The following is a 25,830-nucleotide window of genomic DNA, read 5'->3' on the forward strand; positions in this document are numbered from 1 at the left end:
ATGAGTACATCAGCATGATCAAACTCTAGAATAAAAGGTGATCAATTCTAGGATAAAAATTAGCAAAAAGTTCTTTCACAGCTATAAGTCTTCACAAGCCCTCTCTCCTATCATCATAAACCAGGGAAAGCAAGTGGGAGCAGGGACGGTACACAGTACAGCCAACAGGAATACTGCAAAATGCTTATCAGAAAGACTTCCTGCAATGCCAGGAACTGGGTGCATGTCGCTATTTTCCAGGGAAGAGCCCATTTTGGTGTTTTCCTGGAAACACCAAATCTAAGCATAAACATTTAAGTTAGTGGGGGAAGCAGGGCTATGGTTTATAGAACCCAGTCAACTGGCCTTTCTAATACTCTCCCTACTCTTAATTCATGGAGATGATCCTCTTATTCCCCGACAAGCTCAGAGAAACCATTCTCTTTGCTTAAAATGGTGACTTGGCAGCTAAGAGGTCAACTTCCTGGCTTTGAAAACTCTCAGGAAGCTGCATGTTTATAGGAATTATTTCATTTTAGTGCCCCATTAACCTGTCTCTTTTTTATTTTTATGTTTTTTATTGATTTCAGAGAGGGAGAGGGAGATAAACATTGATGAGAGATATATCAATCGTTTTCTGCATTGTACCTACTGGGGATTGAGCCCACAACCTGAGCATGTGCCCTGACCAGGAATTGAACGGGTGACCTCTTGGTGCATGGGACGACACTCAACCAACTGAACCACACCGGCCGGGCTAACCTGTATCTCTTATCGCATCTACTAACTTCCTCTTCTGATTTGATAATCACCAAACTATGAAGATTTTTTTCTCATATTCCCCCCTCTTCAGTTCTGTGAATTGATTTTTTTTGTCTATAATCACATCAACTTCTTTACTAACTCTAAAACTTTGCTTTTTTTGAAGTGATGTGTTCTGTCAAATAGATTAAATAAAATACATTATTTGCCTACAGAGAATATACAGAATAGCAACAGGGGTTGAAGGTACAAAACACAGACACTGACATTAAGGTCATATAAAATATATACGAGTACCCAACATTGACAATTTTTGTAAGAAGTTGTACATTTTGCTATTTCCCCACATTTTTTTCTTCTGTGGATCCTCTGGAGTTAAGATTGAGTGTCCTCTGCAGTGTTTCTGAAATTCATTACAACTGGAACATACTGATGGAATTCATTTTCTGTCCAAAGCAACGAGTGCTATACATGAAAGGTTTCCTCACATATAATATTAATAAAGTTTATTTACAGTGTAAGCTTTCTGATGCTAAGGGCTGAAATGTGATTATAGGCTTTGCCATATTATCACATTCAAGAGGTTTCCTTCTGGAATGAATTCTCTGATGTACGTAAGATATGAATTGTCTCACCTAACAAACATATTAACCTCTCTGTACATATTTAGCGTAGTTTCACTTTTATGCCTTTAATAAAATACTAAGTGCATTCAACAAGATGCCTCATACATCTCTATTCTCAGGCTTTCGCCTTGCCTGCCAGGCCAGAGTAGAAACAAATACCCCATGACTTGAAGAACTTTACTTCTTTTCCTGGCAAAGTTAAGGTATTGTTTTAAGAAGCCCTTCAAAAACTTCCATTAGGTCAACTTACATGCTACTGTTTAAACTATTAACAGGCTTCACCCAGTCAAGAACTTTGAATGACTATCCTGAACACTTATTAGATGTTGTAAGCCTTTTTGACCATAAGCCAATTATAACTGGCTTTGAGCAGCTGATAAATGCAATGCAAATGGTTTTAATCAACAGCTGTAGCCTGTTTTCTTTAGGAAACATCTTCAAGTAGCTCCTTCAAGGAGTGCATCTGCTGAAGATCTGAAGCAACCGCAGTGGCTAGCCCACATAGTACAATGTCCCAGAAAAATGGGAATTAAATGTGGGGGCACAGGTTATTTTAACTTTCATTAAAAAAAAAAAAAAGAAGAAGAAAAAAAAAAGATGGCTGAGCTATGTCAGCATGTAGTTCTGGCTAAAAAAAAGCCAATGAAGAACCAACTGAAGTTCTTTTCCTCTTAAGAGTAGTCAGTGCTTTGATCAGTATCTGGAGGTAAGCAGCTCACTGATTTCAGTTGCTTCCCAGCAGCAAGTCTTTGCTCAAAAGCACCAGAGGTTTTCTATGCAACCATCACTGTGGCTCATTGTGAAGAAAATCCTATAAGCATTTCTTCTACTTTCACTTTACTATAAAACGTTCCTCAGGTATATGTTTCTGAAGTATCTTTTCTATTTTTCTTAAATTGAATGGATAGAAGTATTCTGGTCACCTGCTGACTTCTTTGAAGTTTCCCAGGCAACACTGATGAAACTGCTTAGAAACTATAGAGAAACTGTGGTTGGTCCAAGTTATAGAGGCGAAAGAATTACTGCTATGCAGATTTTAGTTTGGTTTGGAGCTAAGGCCATAGCTGCCCCCACCTCATTGGCTCCCCATAAAGCCATGCTGTCTTATGGGCTCGAGTTGTTGATTAGCAAAATGATGAGTCTTAGTTTTGTTTCTTGATGGAAAATCTCAATCTCTAATGGGGGTCTCCTGTTATGAGGATAGTCTTCAAGTGTGTTCTTATTCTGTGTCGTAAGTTTCTGCAGAGCTGTCTACAATCGTTTGCATGGTCTCATGAGCAGTCATCTCTGAGTCTCTGATGACTACATATGTAGCCCCCGATACTTGGGTTTCTTGTATGTGTATCTGAAAAGTCGCTGGCATTGGCTTCCAGGCAGCCAATTGCATCTTCTTGTACAGATGATAGAAAAGATCCAAATTTTATAACCCCAACCTCAGTCTTTAGTGATGAGAAAGAGAAAAGACACTGTGTCACTGTGTAGTACAACTCTGATACAACCAACCAAATCTTAGCAAGTTGGTGAACTTCTCAGAGCAACTAACACATTTAGTAATGGCCAGCTAATGATATCAAATGCTTTTGTGAAGTTTCTGGAAAGTGTGGGAGAAAAATGCTTCCTACATCTTCCTTTTTCTGAAAAGCAACAAAAAATACGTACTCTGAACTATTATTTAAAGTTACAAATGTTTCAGAAAGTGCCCAAATCATCAGGTTGTTCAGCAGCTGACTGAAGAAAATTCTGGCTAAGATCTTTGTCATAAAAAGATGTCAAAAAATGGCCTTGATAAGTTTTTGTCTTTTTCTTAAGATGAGATAGTGGATTCATTTCTGACATTCCATGGTATTTACTCACTGATCCATGTTTAGAAAGTCTATGCAGGTGGCTAAATGGTGCCTTTCTTTTGTTTAGGACAAAAATAGCGTAAGACCCTGGAGCTTCAGCATGCCTCAGACTCTGCATGTCCTCTTCAAAAGCTGGGCCAGGCTACTGTATTTCAGGTACTCAGGATTCACAGGGCTTTCTCGTAAGTGCAAAAGTCCTGTTAGAAGTCAGGCATAATGAGTGCTTCTTCTGTGTTCAGCACTGTGTCCAGTGCTGTAAGGATATAAATATATCCCTTGTCAAAGCATCTCTTTTGGGGGGGGCGGGTGATGAAAAATTTCATACATGAAACAATGAAGGATTACAAGACGGTATATAATCAAGTGCTAACTTGTGGAGAAATGCATTTCAGAGTGTGATTTATGCTTTAGGGATTTTTTCCAGAAGGGAGAGAAGTATTTTGAATCATTGTTGCCATTTCAGTAGAATTTATCTCAGTGATGAAGATAAAACCATCTATATTTGTGGCAGTCCTTTGGAACTGGAGACTGGTGCACATACCCTCTCTTTCAGGAAGAGATAGAAATCTTTGGTTTGATACTGATCAGCACAGTCCTAGATTTCTATAGCTTTGGTAGGCTACCAGTGTTCATATATATCTTATATATATAATTAGTTCAAGCAGCATGTCCCAATGTAGTTTTTAACTATCCCTCTTTTTTTGAGAAATAAGGTACAGCAAGATGTTGGTCAACCAGGGCTTGTTTGCAGCAAGCAGCTTTTAACCTAAGTATCATTTTTAGAGAGCCAATTTTAATCTTTCAATTCTGTATCATAGTTGCTGAGAGTCCAATAGCACCTTAAAGGTATCCTCATTACTGAAAAGCATGACATTTTGCTGTGTGTGCTTTTATCTCATAAGGAAATATCATGTGGCTTATCCAATGACTAGCTTTTCCCTACAGGGGCTGTATGGAAGAATTATATGCCCACAGACTATGCAAAGGTAGGACACTGCTAATCTAACTATAAGGATCCTTAAAAAGTGTGTGTGTGTGTGTGTTTAAATCTGTTGAGGATGTTTATTTCCTTCCATGAGCACACATCTCTGAAATAAATTTAGAAACAAAAGGGGGAAATGTCTTGTCAGCAAATTCTCACTTTACACACAGCTTTTCAGGAATGCTCCAAACGCATCAAGAGAAGCTGGGCTGTACTCAGAGGCTCGCTCTCTGGTATGGATTCTGTGATGCAGAGTGAGGGTCGAGCTCCGGGTGAAGGCCTTGCCACACTTAGTGCACTTATAGGGCTTTTCTCGGGTGTGAATTCGCCGATGCAAAATAAGGTATGAGTTTCGGTTGAAAGCTTTTCCACATTCGCTACATTCATAGGGTTTCTCCCCTGTGTGGATTCTCTGATGTTTTGTAAGGTCTGAGCTCTGGCTGAAGGCCTTCCCACACTCGTTACATTCATAAGGTTTCTCTCCAGAGTGAATTCGCTGATGCAGAATGAGATTTGAACTATGACTGAAGGCTTTGCCACACTCATTACATTCATGAGGTTTCTCTCCCGTGTGGATTCTCTGATGCAGGACAAGGTTTGAGTTCAGACTGAAGGCTTTCCCACACTCACTGCATTCATAGGGCTTTTCTCCAGTGTGGATGATTTTATGGCGAATAAGGCTTGAACTCCTTGTGAAGCATTTACCACATTCATCACATCTATGAGACTTTGTTCCTGTCGGAACTTCTTCAGTGGTGTTAAAGTTTGAACTCAGACTGAAGCTTCTTCCCAATCCTTTACCCTTTTCCCTGGGTCCTCTCTCTCCTGTGGTTGTTTTTTTTTCCTTGGCTGTAGCTGGCCCTGAATCTTTCTTTTCTTTTCCAGCTTTCTCCTCGGGATTCTTCTGCTGCCTTTCTGCTGTTCTGCCCTGCTGTTCACGTTTTTCTCCAAAATCTTTCTGGATTCTTCCTCTTGTCTCCCCACGTGATGCTGAGTCTTTTGTGATTTCAGCCTTGGAGGTCGACTCCTCATTCTCATTCCTGCTTTCACAACCTGACACAATAAATAGAAAATACAAATAACACTTTTCTTTTTAATTTATAGGTTAACCAAATGACACTGTTTTCCAGGAAGCTCCTACATACCTGCAAAATGACCCCACAATATTAATCAAAGATAAAATATAAGAAAAAATATAGAAAACAGGGAACAGAATTGGGAAACAAAAGGGCAGGAAGAGTGGAAAGGACAACAGAGGGAGTGTATAGAGAGGATGGGAGTGAACAGATCTACTGGGGAATGAACAGAGAGACAGAACCAGTGAAGGAGGGAAGGGATGAAGAATAAAGAACATAAGACTAACAATTCACAGTTCTATTATTTGGTCACCTGGTAATTAATTTGAAGAAACAAATATACATGAAAAAAATCACATTCTGTTTCTAATATAAGAACTTATGAGCTTAAAAAGAGAATGGTCAGGTCTTTCCTAGAAAATAAGTGGTATTAGCAGAAATAAAGAAATATCATTAATAAAGGGAAATGAAAACATCTCCATTCTGTGAAATTTTTTATCAACAAGGAGATGGTTAATGGGCAAAACAAGGAACTCTGAACTTGGCAGGTTACAAGGACCTTCAGATACAGGAAATAGTTTCCTTCCATCAGGGAGAACAGCATAGAGCTGACAGAGATGAAGGTGAAGAAGTTGGTTGGGGCATTGGTAAACATAATTAAAACCTTCACTGAAAGAGAATAGAAAAGAAAATGAAAACAATTCCAGAGATACCCATGAAGGAGACACCAGAAGACGACAAAATTTTATTAATGCAGGGCTGATCCTCTCACTTTAGCAATCAGCATATTAAGACACTGGAATATTCTTATTGTAGACTGCTATATTCACTTTGTTTTAAGTAGAGATAAAAATTGCTCAATAAAAATATATTTTAGCCCTAGCTGGTTTGGCTCAGTGGATAGAGCGTCGGCTTGCAGACTGAAGGGTCCCGGGTTCAATTCCGGTCAAGGGCACATGCCTGGGTTGCGGGCTCAATCCCCAGTGGGCGGCATGCAGGAGGCAGCCGATCCATGATTCTCTCATCCTGATGTTTCTCTCTCTCTCTCCTTCTCCCTCCCTCTCTGAAATCAATAAAAATATATAAAAAAAAAAAAAAAAAAAAGAAGAAGAAGAAGAAGAAGAAGAAGCCCTAACCGGTTTGGCTCTGGATAGAGCGTCAGCCTGTGGACTGAAAGGTCCCAGGTTCAATTCCGGTCAAGGGCATGTACCTTGGTTGCGGGCAAATCCCCAGTAGGAGGCGTGCAAGAGGCAGCTGATGGATGTTTCTCTCTCATCGATGTTTCTAACTCTCTATCCCTCACCCTTCCTCTCTGTAAAAAATCAATAAAATATATATTAAAAAAAAAGATATATTTTATATATGTTTATATATTTCCCAACTCTATTTTTTATTTGGCCTTAAGAAACTTGTCCAAGAAGGTCTGTACTATCCCAGACAGGCCCTTGAATGCAACTCCTGAGAGAGCTGAATAATATTTAACCCTTGACTTTAGTGAAGAAATTGCCATAAATACTAAACCAATCATAAAAAAGAAGAAATTGACTACTTCTTTTGAATTCCAAGCCAAGGTCCTCGACTATCTGGATTGAGCCCAATTTTTTAAAAAAGTTATCTTGGAATAGGTAATACCCATCTTACAAACATGGATCAGTTCTTTGCCTTAATTTTCATCTAATCCAAAGAGTAAGTAGCAAGAAACCATAAACCCATTTTTCCCGATGGTTCAAAGCAAGTTTAGGTTTCAGAGTAACATCTTTTCTTTATGAAGTTTCCCTTCATTTGCCCTCCTTGGGTAGAAGCCTCACGGTGGACTTCTTATGATAGGACTTATTTGAGAGCTCCTCTGCAGTACTATCTCTCAGGGGCTGACATCTAGCAGAGACAAATGGGAATGTATGTCAACTGTGCCTCTTTGTCTTATATGATTGATGCTTTAGAACTTCTTTGTCTTTACTATACACTAGGAGTGGAGAACGTGCAACCCATGCGCCATCTAAGGCCTGGAAAATCATTTGGTCTGGCCCTGCCAAGGCATTAGGAGTGAGTTAATGAAATGTTTGACCAAATATAGCAATCTAATTTTTAAGTTGATAATTTTGTATGGCCTGCAAATGATGTTATAAACATCCAAATTGCCCTTGGCAGAAAAACAGTTCCCCACCCCTGCTATTTACCTAGGGACCAGAGTTCTTCATAGATTACTATTAGGTTTGGAAATTGGGAACCGTGATCAAAAGGGAGGTATAGATGTAAGTTCATAGAATTATGCAAAGCTGTCACAGAGCATGGTTCACAGGATGAAGAAGACAGAAAGCCCACAGAAGGATGCTTGCTTGGTAGGTTTAGGAACATGGTCCCAAGTTAGGATTAGAACCAATGATCAGTTCTCATTTGGCCCTCTACACTAGAAAATAGAGATGCTCCCCCAATAGAGGCACCTAAATTGTAAACCACAGGGGAGTGGAGCAAAATCCTCCCAGGTAACAAAGTGGTGGAAGAAGTGAGGACCCAGAACACAAGAATATTTCTGATTTCAAACAGCAAAAACAACGTAGAGGTAAAAAAAATAAAATAAAAAATAAAATCTACTTGTAATCAGGGAGTCAGTCACAGTACCAGGCTTTGGAGTTAAATGAACACAAATGTTCCCATTCTCTACCTGGTCTGAAGAAATGGGCTCAGTAGTCTCTAAATCCTTGTCGACACTCAATTGAACATGTCAGAGATCCCACAACTAACAAAGAGAGGCAAAACAATCTTATCAGACAATAATCCTGCATCATTCTTACCCTGGGAAAACACGTTCCCATAATTCTCCTGCCTGTTGTCCCTATTGAGATTCCTCCGAGCCAGGTTCTGACATCCCCATTCCTCCAGGATGAGGGACACAGCCATGTCCTCGATCTTCACCATTGCCTGAAATATGAGATCCCCACACTCAGTTCCCCCAAAGCTCAGGGATAAACCCACTACCCAAACCTGGAGTTAGGGACAGAGTTGACTACAAACCTACAGGGCACTGGGAAAGAAAAGGTGACCAGGCCAGGCTCTGGTGGATTGAGGGGTGAGTGGGTCTACTCTGTGGGCAGGACATCAAGAATTGAGTGTCCTGGGTGGAAACTGTTATAAGATCTCCAGGAAGAGAGGTATATATGAGGGTCTCAGAGGAGGGCAGAGGGGCCCCTGGCTCACCTGGGAATCTGCCGTGAATAGTGCAGAAGCCATTGTTTGGTCTCTGGGACTCCCCTCATGATGAGGGGCAGGAACGTGGGTGGCAGGGAGAGCTGAGGGAGGAAAAAGGAGCTATGAGTAAAACCAGCTCTGCTCTGGGCCCAGGGCTCTCTTTTTCCTGCACCAGCATGTTCAATGTTCAACTACCGAATAGAGAATTAAAAAAGAAAAAGCATGACTTCTGTTTTCTCAAGACTTCTATTCTTAAGCAGGATAAGGAGTAAATGTAAAAGGATCCTTAAAATAACCTGGTCCAACCCCTATGTTTTAAAGAAGGGGAAACTGAGGCCCTGAGAGGTCAAATAACTTATCTAAAGTCACACAATTAGGAATGTCAGAGCCAGATCTAGAATCCAGATTCCTACTCTCAGCTACAGAACTGAATAACATTTAGCCCATGATTCAAGCCTAGCTCAAAATTTCATTTTCTCAGCCAGCCGGCATGGCTCAGTAGTTGAGTGTCGACTTATGAACCTGGAGGTCACGGTTCGATTTCTGGTCAGGGCACATGTCTGAGTTGTGGGCTTGGTCTCCAGTGTGGGTGTGTAGGAGGCAACTGATCAACAATTCTCTCTCATCATTGATGTTTCTTTTTCTTTTCTTTTCTTTATTAAAAATATATTTTTATTAATTTCAGAGAGGAAGGGAGAGGGGGAGAGAGATAGAAACATCAATGATGAGAGAGAATCATTGATTGGCTGCCTCCTGCACACCCCACACTGGGGATGGAGCCCGCAACCCAGGCATCGAACCTGGGACCCTTCAGTCCATAGGCCAATACTCTATCCACTGAGACACACTGGCCGAACATCACTGATGTTTCTATCTCTCTCTCCTTCTCCCTTCCTCTCTGAAATCAATAAATATCTGTTAAATAAAAACAATTTTTTTAAAAAAATTTTCTCCAGTCCAAGGAACAAATAACAGGACATCAGAATCCCATTTAGTTGTAAAAAACACAAGGTAGGAAGGGGGTCTTCCTACTTCTGGGTAAGTTTTGCCATTTTTTGTCCCTCTACATTTTCCCCTCACTTATCCAGTTTTTTGATAAAATGTAGACATGGTTCAACCGTTAATGAGACATTTATAAGTTTATAAAGGTATGGATTGACACTCATCTAATAAAAGATATTTAACATGTCATATAATCATACTAACTGCAATGGATAAAAACAATTAGAAGAATTTTAAACTGCAATATTAAAATCTTCCTTTGCCAAGTAATATTAGAGAAATGAATTTGAAACTGAATTATTAAACTTGTTTTCAGGCAGTACAATAATAAAATAAGCTAAAGCAAAATGTATAACAGATTGAATAACTAGCACTATAGCCTTCCAGGAGCTAGGAAACACTCTGGAAGATGAGGAGCACAAAGAGGAAATTGAGAATAAATGCATATGCCTCAATTTGTTAAAGAACTATTTACTAAGTAACAACTGTATGTACCAGGGTCTCTAACACTGTTACTCTGGTAGCCTGAAGTACTGATTTGGTACTTAAAATCATGATACCCTCTTCAATTTCCTGATTTCACCCCTTGTATAGTGTGGAGACCTTATATACCCTACAAGGTCATAGGTGGACAGTGGTGGGTTAAACATCACAGTGTATTGGTTTACACGGATTTCTCCAGCATATGAATGCTGGCTACCCTCCAGAATGCATAGAAAAGACTTATTTAAGCTCTAATAATTAAAATAATTTTTATTTATGTGACCCTGAAATGATGCTTTTCCTGTTTCTCCACCAAAAATAAATGTTTTCCATCTTTTCCTATTGTTTGAAAATTCTGAAAGTAACCTAGAAAGAATAATGTATACAATATTTTTATACATTTTTTAAATAAAATGAATTTTTAAATTGATTCTTTATAAAGTAATTTATGATGTACTACAGTGTTTCAAAATCAGGCTGAAAGCCTATTTATTATCTCCTCCCAGCACTTTCCAGTAAAAAAAAAATCTGTTAGACATCAGAATGCTAACAATTCAAGAAACAATGTACTATCTACCCAAGTTCATTATGCACATTTCATTTATTTCCCTAGTAACGTTATTTAACTCCTGGGATTGGTCTGTAAATTGTATTTCCCCTAATATTTAGTAATGACAATAATCTACACTAATAAAAGAGAACCATGCAAATTAACCACCACTCCGCTACACCCACAAGCCATGCCCACCAGCCAATCAGGAGCAAGTATGCAAATTAACCCAACCAAGATGGCGGCCAGCCACGGAGCTGGAGCAAGCAGGAGGCTTGGGTTGCCCTGGCGATGGAGGAAGCCAAGCTTCCCTCCCGCCCTGGCCTCTGCTCAAGGCTACAAAGTTTCAATTATAGAAGATAAATAAATTCTAGATACTTGCTTCCAGCTGGCCCTGGCCTCCGCTCAAGGAGGCGCTGAAAAAAAAAAAAAAAGAAAAAGAAAAAGAAAAAAAGGAGGGGCTGGGACCTTGGGTCGCCGGGGGGTGATCAGGCCAGGATGGGACAGCAGGGGCCGTTGGGGGTAAGCAGACCAGCAGGGGGGCCAGTTGGGGGTGAGCAGGCTGTCATGGGGGTCAGTTGGAGGTGATCAGGACAGTGGGGGGGGGCAGTTTGGAGAAGGCCAGCAGGGGGGCAGTTGGGGGTGAGCAGGCCAGTGGGGAGGGAAGGTGGGGGGGCGCAGGCCAGCAGGGGGGGCAGTTGGGGGTGAGCAAGCTGGCACGGGAAGTAGTTGGGGGTGATCAGGCTGGCGGGGGGGGGGGGGATTTGGGGGTGAGCAGGCCAGCGGCAGGGGGCAGTTTGGGGCAAGCAGGCTGGCAGGCAGAGTGGTTAGGGGCAATCAGGCAGGCAGGCAGGCAGGTGAGCGGCTGGAGCCAGCAGTCCTGGATTGTGAGATGTCTGACTGCCGGTTTAGGCCCGATCCCTGTAAACCAGCAGTAGGACATCCTCTGAGGGGTCCCAGATTGGAGAGGGTGCAGGCCAGGCTGAGGAACACCCCTCCTCCATGCACTAATTTCATGCACCGGGCCACTAGTGTATAATAATAAAAACAAACATGCTTCTTTATTACAGGCACTTAGCAACACAGAGGGGGCACACCCATCTGAATAGTTTGCTTCTTTTCCCCATAAGAAACCTTGTTTCTTACCCCGTGATTGTAAGAGGCGGGGTTTCCGAGATGAATGCTTGAAATGGGACTGGGTGGCCTCATGATGAAGGTCAAAGTTTGAGGACTCCTGAATAGGATCCAGAGGCACCATCCCCCTTGCGAGCATCTCAGGGCCATGCACTTGACCTGGAACCTGAGAACAAACAGGTTAGGCTTGAGGGTAAATCACTTTTTAATGAGTACTTTAAATAAGCAAAAAGAACATAAGTATACCAGGAAGAAAGGGAGAAAAGGCCAGAACACTTTTTAATATTCAAGCAAAAGAGGGAGAGTAACCACTACAGACTACTAAACTAGCTTATATTAGTAGCTTGTATATTAGTTTATTTTATATACATAACATTATATATATAGCTATTATATACATATATAAGTAGTATCTTATATATTAATACTAATACTAGCCTAATACTAAGACTACTAATATTAGCTTTAAATCAGTAACTTTCTCTTTGCTCCAGTCTCAAAGTCCATATGTTGCTCACACATAAGTTTCACCTCTTCTCACCTGCTGTCCTGATAAATCAAGCTCCAAATCTTCCAGAAGGGTCACAGCCTCCTCCCCACTATCGGGACGGTATTCCTGCAGCCAGGCTTGAAGCTCCTTGGGCAGGATGGAAAGGAACTGCTCTAGCACCAGCAGCTCCAGGATCTGCTCCTTGGTGTTTATCTCTGGTCGAAGCCACTGATGACAAAGTTCCTTCAGTCGACTCAGAGCTTCTCGAGGCCCAAAAGTGTTCTGATAACAGAAGTGCCTGAAACGTTGGCGGAAGATCTCTGGGTCAGGAGGAGGAGTCTCCTGCAGGCTGGAATCCTGCCCCCACATGTGTTCTTCTTCATCTTCCTCTTCTACCTTCACTATTACGATACCATCCTTCTCTTGGGCAGCCTGGGGGGACAGACCAGTAGCTTCCCTTGATTCAGCAGTCATCATTCAGGCTCAGAGAACTGACTTGATCCAAATAGTCTGTCCTCGGAAATGTTCTCTGATATCTGTTTCTGTATGATTTCTGAAGTATTAAAAAAAGTGATTAGCATATTTATGAAAAGTGACCTGTGCTACCAACACTTCATTCAAGGCACCAAGAATGCCAATGAATAGTAAAGGGGGGAAAAAAGCCTCCAGAGCCACACTGTTTTGACCACCACTTTATACATTAAGGTTTGCCTCCAATGGGCAAATTCCACCCTCAGGGTGTTTGCCTGAGTCTAAGCACCTTATCTCCAGGAGAACAGCAGGTTATGACATCATGCCTTTACAGTGCTTAACCCAGTGAGAGCTGACGGTCAGCAGGGTGCAGGCAAGAGACTTCAAGCAGTACACACATAATCTTTTTTCATTTTTGTTGATTTCAGAGAGGAAGAGAGAGGGAGAGAGAAACATCAAGGATGAAAGAGAATCATTGATTGGCTGCCTCCTGCACCCCCCCACACTGGGGATCGAACCCGAAATCCAGGCATGCACCCTGACCGGGAATTGAACCGTGACCTCCTGGTTCATAGGTTGATGCTCAACCACTGAGCCACGTTGGCTGGGCCACACAAAATCTTATATCATCCCACAGCAATCCTACCAGTAGGCACAACTGCTAGTACCATTTTATAGATGACATGGCTCAGACTTAGATAATTTAAATAATTTGCTCAGCAGTAGCTACCTACCTAGTGGAGCCAACAGTCACACCAAGTCTGAAGCCCCAGAATTGCTAATCTACCATTCAATTGTTTCTATTGTTTTTGGGGGTACTGTGTGGTCAGAGTGGGAGCCTCCTTCCCACCAACACAGAGGGCTACTAAGGTGCCCTCATTTACTTGTTCGCTTTTAGGTATTATGATTTTTCCCAGTTTACCTGACATCAGTTTGTAGAATAATGGATTATTTTATCTAGCTTAAGAGACAAGCATGGGGACTTGGGAAGTGTGTGAAGGGGTCAAATGGTACAAAGTTCTGGTTATAAATTAAATAACCAGAACTGGGGGTGTAATGTACAGCATGGTGACTACAGTTAGTAATACTGTATTGCATATTTGAAAGTTGCTGAGAGTAGATCTTAAAAATCCTCATTACAATAAAAATTTTGTTTTAACTATGGTGATCAGATGTTAACTAGGCTTACTGTGGTGGTCATTTCACAATAAACACAAATATTGAGTCTTTATGTTGTTCATTTGAAACTAATATGATGTTATATGTCAATTATATCTCAAAAAAGAGACAAGCAGCTTTAAAGGTTCTTACAGAGAAACTGCAATTATGAGAAATACTAATGATGCAAACACACATAAACAAGAAAATGGCACAGCTGAAGTTTCTATTTAGAGCAAGGTTTTACTCAGCTAGATGAGGTAAAAACCAATGTCGAATACCACATGATCTCACTCATTTATGGAAAATAAAGAACACTATAACCTGATAAAAAAAAGACAGATACAGAGGCAGTAAAGCATCGAACAGACGGTCAAATTACAGCGGGAAGACTGGGAAGTGTTGGGGAGGGGGGGAAAGAGATCAACCGAAGGACTTGTATGCATGCATATAAGCACAACCAATGGACACAAGACACTGGGGGGGTGGGATGAGGGCATGGGACGGGAGGTAGGGGAGGCTGGGGGAAAGTCAATGGGGCGGGGGAGGGGAAATGAGATATATGTACTACTATGTGTAATACTTTAAACAATAAAAAAAAGTAGTAAAAGCAAAAAAAAAAAAACACAAAACAATGTCGATCTAAATCAAACAAGGAGTTAACCAATCAGTGAGAAAACAGTTGCTAAAAAAAAAAAGGTGTAAGGAAAGAACTACTATAAGGATAGATGTATGCTGGAAAACATACATTGTTATGTAATTTTAACAGCCAAAAATGACTAATTATCCTTATTACCTAGTCATTTAAAAAACTTGGAAATATTTTCTAATCTGTTTAAAAATCTCCCAAATGAGGAATTTTAGTGAGTCTTAAGCCTGTTTGTTAAAAATATAAAAAACCTTTTGATTGGTTTGTAAGAACAGGTGATTTAAGGTCATGGAAAATGGAAAAGTACTAGCTGAATTTCAACAACAAAAATTTAGCATGGTTGGTGGGTATATTACTAAACAGTCAGTTGACAATGTGTTTCTTCCATCTGAATTGACAAATCTTTGTGAAGTATCTTTTTCACCTCTACAACCATCATAATTAAGCCTCAAATTCAAGTTTTAGAGACAGAGCATCCAATTGCTGTATCACAATTATTTAAGCCAAGAATTGAAAACTAATGAAGCATTTTTAATTACATGGCTCTCATTACAAAATTATTAGTAATTTTGGTAGCAAAGGTACATCTAAAGTCCAAAAGTTATTTTTAAAGAGCACTATTTAATGTATTTTTAATTATACAAAATATTGGTATAATAGTACATGTATATAATTTTTAGTTTTTAATTGGTAGGAATGTGTGATCATAAAAGTTTGGAGATGAATGCTTTAATCACAAAGAACATGATTTTAATCAGATCACAAGGTTAGTGTTTCTATCTCTTTTTTTTGTCCTTAGTGAAAAACAGAAATCCTTATTAAACTAGCAGTCTATAGTAACAGTAAAGAATATTACAAGAAGAAGAAAAAAGAATATTACATTAAAAAAGGCTTTCTATTTAAAGGAAGTGGGGGAACTAAGTCATTTCTCCAATGACATTAAACTAGTAAAAAGTCCTATTGTAAACCTTCCCTTCTTCTAGCCCTTCCCTCTGATTCCTTCAGACCTGTTCTGTACCTCACCCTCCTTGCTGTGGTAAATATTTTTTCAACTTCAGAGCAGTTTTCCCAATAAAGTCCTTAGAGCTACAATTACTCAGTTTCCTAAACATTCCTGCCTATCTACAATATTCAAGGTGTTCTGTTAGACTGAGGAGAATGGAAGGATGAGAAGCACTATTCCTCTTTTTACACAAATAATTACAGTACAAAGTAGAATGTGCCAACTGTTCTAAGGAGGTTCAGCAAGAGTGCAACTGAGCCCTCAGAAGTAACTGATGCATTAACAAGGCAGCTTCCAGGAAGAGGCCCACCCCCTTGGGAACTGGGGGCATCAAATAGCCAAGACCCCTAAAGACTGCTATAGGAAAAGGCAGAGAGTAAGTAGTTCAAGAGATCATCCCTTTGGCTAGCTTAACCCAACTGGAGGATAAATAATTCCTGTAAGCCTTAGTTTCTTTCTTTTTATTCTGAAAAGTCAAAAGAAAGAATATCTTCCTGCTATATCTCTTAAAATTATTTTCCACCATCCTAATTCAAGCTCTATATCTTCTACCTACTCTAGTGCCATAGCCCCATACAGTTTCTCTAGCTTCAATTTCTCCCTGTTCCAATCTGAACATACCAAGACCAACACGGTACTGCCAGAGTATGCTTCTGATCATTACCTCCTTCCCCTCAATTAGTCAGTTTAGCATTTAAACAATACGCCACATTATACTTTTCTATTCTTACCTTACTACTTTTCTCAGTAGTGATCCCCTATATTTCAGCCTCTCTGGCCCATTAATGTCCCCGAAGCATAAGGTGTGATTTTTAATTTCCTTCCCTATCAACTTTATTGGTCAAATTTTTATGCACCTTGCAAGATGTATAATGTCTCCTGACATTCCACATTAAATATCTTCCTCTTTTGAACATCCTTAGTACTTTCTTTGTTCCTATTCAAGGCACTTAAGTATTTTCTCCTTGTATTATCATTTGGGTTGCAGTTCCTATCTCCACTTCCCAACTAAAATTTAAGCTCCTCAGGAGAGAGAGTCTTGTCTTCTATGTACTCATCTCCTCGAGCACCTGGCAGAGTTGAATTCTGTTAAGCTGAATAGAAGAAATACGAACTACTCAAGCTATTACAGTTTCCCCAGCCATCTTCATACTGTCTTTAGTGGCAATTAGTGATCATATATTCTACTAATATCTCAATCACTCGGGCTCAGAATCTCACCTTGGTTGACTCTTCTTACATGCATTCAGTCTCCAAGCACCAGGGGAAGCAATTCTTAGTTCCATGAAACCCAGCTTCCTCTCTTTGGTTCACTGACTTTATTTTCTCCCAATGATCCCCCCACCTCCTACTCTCTGGATTATTCTTCCTAAAACTCTATAGCCTTGCAGTCAACAACTCCCAGTACCTGATCCCAGTTTCCCCTTAATAAGCTTCATTTCCTAACCATTTCTCCCCCTCTCCTGCATGAAACTTTTCCATCTAGCAAAATGAGCTTATTCAGTCTTTCCTAAATATGCCTTGTAATTTGATTGCCATCCTCTCTTCACATCATACTCAATGCCTACTTATCATTAGATCTAAGCTAAAATGCCCTTTCCCCTCTTAGCTGTTCAATTCAAGAAGCCTCTAGTAGGTGTTAATAGTAAGAGCCAATACTTACTGAGTGCTTTCTAGATACTAGGTATTATATTAAGCATTTCACACAACAATCTTAGGAGGGGGTTACAATTATCATCTCACTTTATGACAAAATTAAGGTTTATTGCTGGTTTTTTAAATATATATTTTATTGATTTTAGAGAGGAAGGGAGAGGAGAGACAGAAACATCAATGATGAGAATCATTGATCAGCTGCCTCCTGCATGCCCCCTAGTGGGGATCCAGCCTGCAACCTGGGCATGTGCCCTGACAGAATCAAACCGTAACCTCCTGGTTCATAGGTCCATGCTCAACCACAGCCATGCTGGCCGGGCAACTACTGTTAAATAACATACCCAAGGTCACACAGCAATTGGAAAGGGAGAACCAGGATTTGAAATTAGGTCTGTGGGACTCCTCAGTTCAAACTCTAACCATCAGCCCTAGCCAGTCTGGCTCAGTAGATAGAGCATCGGCCTGCTGACTGAAAGGGTCCCAGGTTTGATTCTGTTCAAGGGCACATGCTTTGGTTTCGGGCTTGATCCCCCGTAGGGAGCATGCAGGAGGCAGCTGATCAATGACTCTCTCATAATTGATGTTACTATCTCTCTCTCCTCTGAAATCAATATAAATGTATATAAAAACAAAACAAACAACTCTAATCATCAAACCAAACTCACTCTATCCAAACATGTGGGGCGAGGAAGGGCTTCTGTGCACATAGATTCTGAAGGTGCCTATGGAGGATGACCACTCAGGAATGGGTTTTATCTGACACCCAGTTCTCACTAGAGAGCTGTGCAACTAAGGAGACACAGAATATGTAAATAGGAATTATCTACAATCAAGAGGGTAGGGCCTTCAACAGAGTAACTGAGCAGAACTAGCCTAGCAATCAGCAATCTTTTTATGAAAATTCTATACTGTCTTAGCCATAATAATAAAGGAAGGAATCTTAATTTGTTTTCACATCTAGGCCAGAGTTTTAACGAGTAGGATACTCTGAGACAGTGGGACTTAATAGGAAGATACGCTGAAGAAGTGGGACCTAAAGGGACAGACATGAGGGCATAGGCACATTCCCTCTTCCCCCAATTTCAACAGTTCCTCTCCCCTATCTCCAATTTTTCTACTCCTATTCTGGGCAAGAGAAAAGTCACAACAGAGAAGGGATGGGTTTTATTTTAGTTTTCCCAGATGATGTGAGCACATAGCTTTTCTCCTCTAAACTACCTGGTGCTGTTTCTATTTCTGTAATTTTTCACACCTTCCCTGCTCAACTGGACTAATGTTAAGGGTAGGCTTCTTTGTACCTATTAGACCACTTAGTAAGATTCCTTGCAAGCATTAGTTTTTAAAAAAATACTTCATTGAATTTACATTACTATTTTTTTTGCCCATTTGTACACAATTAAATGTTATCCTCAAATTGGCTACTTGGAAGAGTTTCATGAAGTTGCTCTACCACTTACCAGCTGATGATTTTAAGCAAATTAATCTGTGTGTGTTTCTTCACTTGTATAGTGGGGATGAAACAGTATTTGCTTCATAGAGTTGTGAGGATTAAATGAGTTAACATATGTAAAGCACTTAAAAGAGTGTCTGGCATTTAGTGGACACTAGAGAAGTATTTTAACTTTTTCCAACAAACTTAAGAGATATAACTTATACTTTCCAATTTTCAGCATACTTAGAAGATTAAGCAATGGGAGAAATCCCATAGTGAAAGCAGCACAGGTTGAAACACCTGAATTCTAGTCTCTCACAAATAGGTTACATATGCATCCCTGAGTTATTTAACCTCTCTGGCATTCAGTATCCTTATCTGTCAAATTGGGGGAAGGTGGGAACTGGGAGAATACTTCCTCTGGGGTCCGTCTGAGCTGAAGAAACATTCTGACATTCTATCCGATTTAGATAAGATTACCCCGAGCACTAGTTCTCACCAAGGATAAATACAAACGATTTTCTTACAAAAAGGGCTTGGAGTAACAAGTTCACTTTATTCCACAGGTTACTTTTTAAACAGGCCATTATTTTTTCCAGGGTGTATTGTAGTCGTCAAAGTTTAAACAAACTGCCCTCCTCTCATTTTTTAAAACAGAGTTACAAATCGTTTAAAATATAAAAAAGGTACCTTTATAAAAGACAGCTAGCTACACAAAGAACAGTGATACTACCTCTGAATGAAAAGGTAAGATTTAACAGTGTATTTAGATGCAATATAAGGTTAAAAAAAATCTAAATGCTTAAATCAAGTAGAGAATAAGCAAAAGCCTATGCTATTAAGTAGCTAGTTTGTATTCTAAGTTTGGTGAAAACTGCCTGAAATAATGAACAAGAATATTGCAAAGCAAGTCAAAGTCAATACAACTTGGAAAAACCTCCTGGAGCACATCATCCTTACGGTTCCCTATGCAATAAAGCTACTTCATTTGGCCAACACATACAGTCACAGAGCTTTGTTGATGGGGTTACAATTAATTCTCCACAATTCAACTCAACAAGTATTTATTGACCACTCCAAATCTGCCTAGCACTGGCCTGTACAAGAAATGCTTTCTTTGATCTCAGGACATGTAACAGCCACTCTCTAGAATGAAAGTATGGTATTGTGTACTGGAGGCATTGCAGGGAGGGGAGGGAAGGAGAAGGGAGAGCGCAGTCAGGGTGAATTGCAGCTGAATTTTTCAACTACATCGACTAAATGAAATTTCAAAATTAGAAGAATCTTTTAAGAAAACCTAGTTAATTTTATTAATGACAAAACTGAGAGTTGGCGAGATGTCTTATCCAAGGTCACTCAGGTAATCAGTCTTCTAATGACACGGTGAAATTTCCACAAATTCTCTTCACTCTCACTCACGCCAAGTCAAGCAGAGTAGCTTCCCAGAACCGAAAAATACACCTATTCTTCCTGACGGCTTATTTCTAAAGCCATCAAAATATTCCATAAAGCTGAAAGAGAGTGGGGTGTATATCATCTCTACTACAGTCGAATCACTTCTTTACCCACTCTGACTACGCTTCAACTACACTTTAATCACCGTTCAGGGGAGGGGTGGAGTGAGGAGAAGCGGTGATCTGGAAACATGTATGCTGCACTTCAAAACGTGCCCATTTCTCGGCCTTCCGCATTTTTCATCTTAAGGTCCTGAAGGACCCCGGAAAAAAAAAAAAAAAAAAAAAAGCTTACTGGATTCAAAGCAAATGATGACGAACGGAGAGCAGAAAAATCAGACTGGAGTAGTGGGTTCGCTCGCGACCCTGTTCTCCGAAACGTCAAACGACCACGTAGACACGGTGGGCGAGGGGCCCCGAAAGGGTCCGCAGTCGGCTTCTCCCCAGTCCCCGAGCACCCCTGGCCACTAGAGTATCACCCTCTCCCCGCCTGGACCCGAGGGTAGGGCGGGTTCCTGGGGGGCGGCACATCCCAAGGCTGGGCCTGGAGAGGGGACGGAACTCTTTACATTCCGGCAGGGCCGCCTGGAGGGGACCCCGGGCCGCAGCTGCGGAGCCCACCCTCACGCACACCCCCCTGCGGCCCCGCCCGCCCTCCACAGAGGCCGGCCCAAGTCTCACCGTGAGCCCCGGGAGCGGCCTTGGGGCGCTGGGAGAGAAAGGGGAGCCGACTCTGGGGCTCAGACCGGCCGAAGGGCGCTGCACAAGGACCTAGGCCCTCCCGACGCTTCGACACAGACACAATGAGTCACAAAGGCCGGAAGTGTGTCAGCACCTCATCTTCCGGGATTGCGCTGAGCTTCCCGGTCCTCTCTAGGAGCGCGGGAGGATTTTGCTACTTGGTTCCCTTGGTAGCTGGGCTCCACGCCTGTTCTCCGATGTGTGATCAAGCTGTTGTGGAGCAAACGCGAGTGAATGACCACTGGAGTCCAGACCAAAGTTTAGGGAGCCTTTGTCCTATGTCTAAAATAATAGTTTTAGGAAGCCTTTCATAGCCCGCCAGCGACTGCTCTGCCTTTCTCCATGCAGGGAGTCCAGAGAGCAGCCTCGACCCTTTGTGCGGGACCACTTTTAAGAACATTAACCACATCCTGTTTTTGCAGAACAAGTAACCCAAGATAAAACAGTTTTTCCTATGCAGCGTCAGGATCACGCCATTGACGACCATGTTATTTACAGGGTCATCCTGTTCTTCAGAAAGCTGACAGTGATCTATGAAAGAAGGCCTACGTGCTGGGAAGGGGCCATGAGACCGTATCTCAAGGCCTGGCCTGGTGTCAGCACTGACAACTCTATCTGGGGCATAGTCCATGGTCTCTCTGGAATGGGCAAAAATTCCCACTCTCCAACAAAACCTCCAGCTTGGAGTTTCTGCCATCAGCTTGTGCGCCCCGAGTTAAAGCTGGAGACCGACGAGAAGGGGGTTCAAGCTTTATGAAATATAAACAGACTGTTCAGCTCAGATACCAATTCATATGAAAATTCGGTTTCTCCTTTCTTCCATCTTGAGCAGTCCTTGTAATAATTACAGTTATTATCAAGCAATAATAATCAGTAATTGTATGTCTGTGGCAGAGGAACTGAAACAAGGATGTTGACAGAAGAAGATCAAAGTGAAGCCAGGGGTGGCTGGTTTCACAAAACTGCCGTGGTAGCTTCTTGTGGCCCCTGGAGATGTCTGCCAATTGAGTAGGTGGTATTTTCAAATACTTGGCAGGTGGACAAAGGTCTTTCCACAACCAAGTTAGTTATAAGGTTCTGTGTTTTGTTTATGTGGCCTATGGTATTATAGCAGTTTAAAAGGAGTTTTCATAGTAATAACAGACACTTTTACCTTCAGGATACTTCTACAACCTATAATTACGGCCTTCACCTTTACCTGGCAGAAGTTGCTCCACTTTATGTGCAAGGGCGACCATGGCTTTAATGGTTGTGACTTTGCTCTACCGTTCCAAGATGAGTTCATGGAGAGACTAAACTCAGAAGCTTGGTGGCATGACTGAAATTGCTTGGGGGAGATTATTTTCTAAAAAATACTTGAAAACTGAAAAGCAATTACAGTATCATTAAATGAAAATTGCAAAATGGAGAAAGATAGTAATCTGCTGTAATCCTTCCAACCTAACCCGAGTATGATGGCTTTAATTTTATCCCTTTCCTATCTATCTTCATAGATATGCTATATATTTTGAATTTATTATTTTAGACATAGTTCAAAACTATAGTTGTATTGGATAGGTGGCTGGTATGCTTGAAGTAACTACCACATTTATGCTATATGACCACTTTTTGGACAAAAGCTGATTGGATTAGGTTTGGGCACCTGATGGAAGCACAATTACATATGGAATGCTAACCTTTGGAACTACAGAGGTGGCCTGGCTTGCAAGCTCTGACTAATGGAACAATAGATCCCCTTTCTTTCGGCTGTTTAAATGTGAGACACACAGAAAACTGGGGGCAAGCAGAAATCAGTAAGCAGAAGCCATTAGTTGACAGAAGCCACGAAGCCCTGGAAGTCATTAGGAAGCAGAGCCTTGAGAGAAAACAAATTGAGCTATAGGCACTAAGACAGGTGCAGCACATGGCACAACAGAGCTCACAGAAGGAGCCCAGCAGCCGTACTTAGGGCCACAGCATAACGGAGGTGACAGCGTGAATAACCTTCAGGCCCCAAACAATGTTTATTCCCTGCATTGTTTGACTTTGCTGCAGATGCCATTATGCTCTGTCTCCTCATCTTCCTTGTGTGTCCTTAGAATAAACCAGCAAAAGAATCTAACTTTGTTCTTTGCCACCTGGAAAAGCCCAATGTGATTGACGTGAAAATCCTATGTACTATTGAAAAACGCTTACAAACGTATCATTAACATCTTAAATTTTGCTACACAGAATGGGTAACTATCATTTTAATAGCCATATAGTATTCCATTGAGCAGCTATACCATTAAGTATTCATTTATTTTTAAAATTTCTTTATTGATTAAGGTATCACATATTTGTGCTCATCCCCCCATTCCCCTCCCGAACCCATCCCCACGCATGCCCCCACCCCCCTGTTGTCCGTGACCACTGGTTAGGCTTATATGCATGCATACAAGTCCTTTGGTTGATTTCTCCCCCTCACCCCCACCCTCCCCTACCTTCCCTGAGGTTTGACAGTCTGATCGATGCTTCCCTGTCTCCGGGTCTGTTTTTGTTCATCAGTTTATGTTGGTCATTATTTCCCCTAGTTGAGTGAGATCATGTGATACTAGAAATACACTTATAATAACCAAAAATGGGACAAGCAATAATGGTTATGCTGAGAGGCAAATGAATCAGTCTGTAGTGAGTTTCTTTCTGGGCCAACAGTTCTTTTGAGTCCCAATTTCAATGTCTAAGAGTTCCTTATGTACATGTCAGCGATGATATTTCACTTCTGGATGGTGGACAAATGGTGGTAATGCAGGTCCGACCCTCTCTGGTTTGGTCCTGGGCAACCTGCAGCGACGCACAGTTGCTGACTTGCTAGTATGGCAAGGCGTCGTCAGCGTCTTCCATCTCTGGACTGTTTCTCTTCTGTCTTCATGGCTGGAGCAATTCCTCTCTGTTGCAGGAATCCACATGGCCTTGGAAGTGTTTTCTGAAAATATACAAACATATTCTCGACCAAAAGTTAATAAAGGAATCTTTTCTATAAATTTGACTTGGGATCCTTTTTCATTTTTTTGCCCAAACGATTTTCCTTTGGCTTGTTTTGACACCATGTGTGTTTTTCATGCGTGTCTTGCTGTTAGCATTACAAATGAAAGTTAATTTTCTAAAGTAAACATTTTCTAGATGTAATTTACTTACAGGATATTTTTCCTTACATGATATTCTTCTACTGTCCCCCCTTTTTTGATTTAAATATTAGGAGGCTTTTGGAAATTTTATAATGTAGTCTTGATAGCTTTTACATTTTAATTTTTTGCACTAAAATATAACTGCTTTAGGTTCATTACGCAATTTTAGGTTCATGTTACGCAATTTTACCATGAGATGAACTACCAATAAAAATTTTAGTTAACACTTTAGGAACAGCTTTTTGTCCAGTACCATTAATTTTTCTAGAATATTCGCTTATTTCAATTAGCCAATTTAAATTAGTCTGAGAACTTGACTACTATTTTACTGTCAAATTTAATACTCTATCAACAATGTTATTTTACCCTGTAAATATTAGTGGGAAGGATTATTTGCCTTCGTGAGTAGGCCCTGAGTATTCCTGGTGCTAGGCTGGATTTAGATATCAAAAATCCACTTCCCCACACCATGGGTACAAGACAACTCAAACAAGTCTTATTGCAGTGAGAGGGCAGCTGCTGTCGGCCATCTCTGTCTGTTACCTGGGTCCCGATTTGAGCTGGACATGGGAAGCGAAGCAGCCATGGGGGCAGGAGACCTCCCTCAGAAGGGGTGAGGGTTCAGGCCCCTGCAAAGGTCGGGGGCTGAGGGTCTGTGCCCCACCTCTGTTGACTCCCAAGTTCTCTCCTGATGGCCCCTCTGTGACTGTGCCTGTCTTAGGTTGTTCCTTCCCTGAGAAATCTTACCTGTCTCTGGCTAACCAGCCATCCTCCAGGGCCAAGTAGGGTGATGTAAGGTTCAGTTCTGTCTCCTTGGTGGCCTATGCCCCCGTGGCCTCCATGCCCAGCACCTGCCTTGGGATCCCCTCACCTGCTGGTGGGGTCCCTGGCATTGATGACATATCTTGGGGAACCCAGGCCATTAAGTATTTAATAATTCTTCTATTTCTAGACGTGTAGAATACTTCTAAAGTTTGGCTACTTTATGAAATATTTAAATGAATATTTTTGTACAAATATATTTGGCTTATTAGTACAGATTCTGACAATTGTCGTTACTGAGCTAATAGGTATGAACTTTAAAAAATACATATTATTGCCAAAACCGGTTTGGCTCAGTGGATAGAGCATCAGCCTGCGCACTGAAGGGTCCCGGGTTCGATTCCGGTCAAGGGCATGTAACTTGGTTGTGGGCACATCCCCAGTAGGGGGTGTGCAAGAGGCAGCTGATTGATGTTTCTCTCTCATCGATGTTTCTGACTCTCTATCCTTCTTCCTTCCTCTCTGTAAAAAATCAATAAAATATATTTAAAAAAATACATATTATTATATTTCTTCCCCAAAGAGGTTTAATTCTTATCTTCATCCTGCAGCAAAGTTACTTACACCAGAAGGGTGGCAAATATTCTTCATTGGCCTTGCTTAATTTATTGGATCACATCAACATTATGGCAGAACTTATTTATTTATTTGTAGCCATTTATCATCTATTGTGTATCAGGGATTGTGCTTGATTTTGAAGGACACAAAAGTGACATTGCACTGGTCTACAAAAAGTTTACAGTGACCAATGTGTGGGTCACCAAAATGCAAAGTGAAATGATGCATAATTTCAGAAAGAAAGGGAGATGGAGAGATAGAAACATCAGTGATGAGAGAGAATCACTGATTGGCTGCCTCCTGCAGGCCCCCAATGGACGTTGAGCCCACAACCTGGGCATGTGCCCTGACCGAGAATCGAACTGTGACCTCCTGGTTCATAGGTCAGTGCTCAACCACTGAGCCACAACAGTTGAACTGAAGGATTTTAAAATAGCCTCTTTAAGCCTTTTCTTCATCTGTAAAATTATAATTAACAATTGATAATTATTCATAACTACGGGCCTTCCTTCCCCTGGCTGCCGGTACTGCCTTCACTCAGGCTGGAGCCACCTTTCTGCCTTCTCACACTGCCCAGAGGCCTGGAGTGGCTGTGGCAGTGCAGAAGGCCTGCGTCATCACCATGG

The 25,830-nt window shown here is 41.2% G+C and overlaps 1 protein-coding gene across 1 annotated transcript; it reads right to left on the reverse strand.

Moving 5' to 3' along the window:
- Positions 1-561: 561 nt before the first annotated feature.
- On the reverse strand, positions 562-20,749 carry ZKSCAN1 (zinc finger with KRAB and SCAN domains 1). Its single transcript, XM_080680476.1, has 6 exons — positions 20,619-20,749; positions 12,166-12,667; positions 11,637-11,790; positions 8,465-8,556; positions 8,062-8,188; positions 562-5,246 (listed from the first exon to the last, which is right to left on the reverse strand). The coding sequence occupies exons 2-6, from the start codon at positions 12,589-12,591 to the stop codon at positions 4,354-4,356; spliced, it is 1,692 nt and encodes a 563-aa protein (XP_080536602.1). The 5' UTR covers positions 12,592-12,667; positions 20,619-20,749; the 3' UTR covers positions 562-4,353.
- Positions 20,750-25,830: the final 5,081 nt, after the last annotated feature.

The sequence above is a fragment of the Plecotus auritus genome (assembly GCF_963455305.1).
Source record: "Plecotus auritus genome assembly, chromosome: 7".
In the NCBI taxonomy this organism is placed as follows: domain Eukaryota; kingdom Metazoa; phylum Chordata; class Mammalia; order Chiroptera; family Vespertilionidae; genus Plecotus; species Plecotus auritus.

What these genes read in the sequence shown, in the direction of transcription:
- ZKSCAN1 (XM_080680476.1), bottom strand. Translation starts at nt 12,591, where the DNA reads ATGATGACTGCTGAATCAAGGGAAGCTACTGGTCTGTCCCCCCAGGCT. An exon ending in TTGATTTATCAGGACAGCAG is followed by an intron (nt 11,791 to 12,165) that starts GTGAGAAGAGGT and finishes GTTTGTTCTCAG; the next exon opens with GTTCCAGGTCAAGTGCATGG. An exon ending in TATTCACGGCAGATTCCCAG is followed by an intron (nt 8,189 to 8,464) that starts GTGAGCCAGGGG and finishes CTCATATTTCAG; the next exon opens with GCAATGGTGAAGATCGAGGA.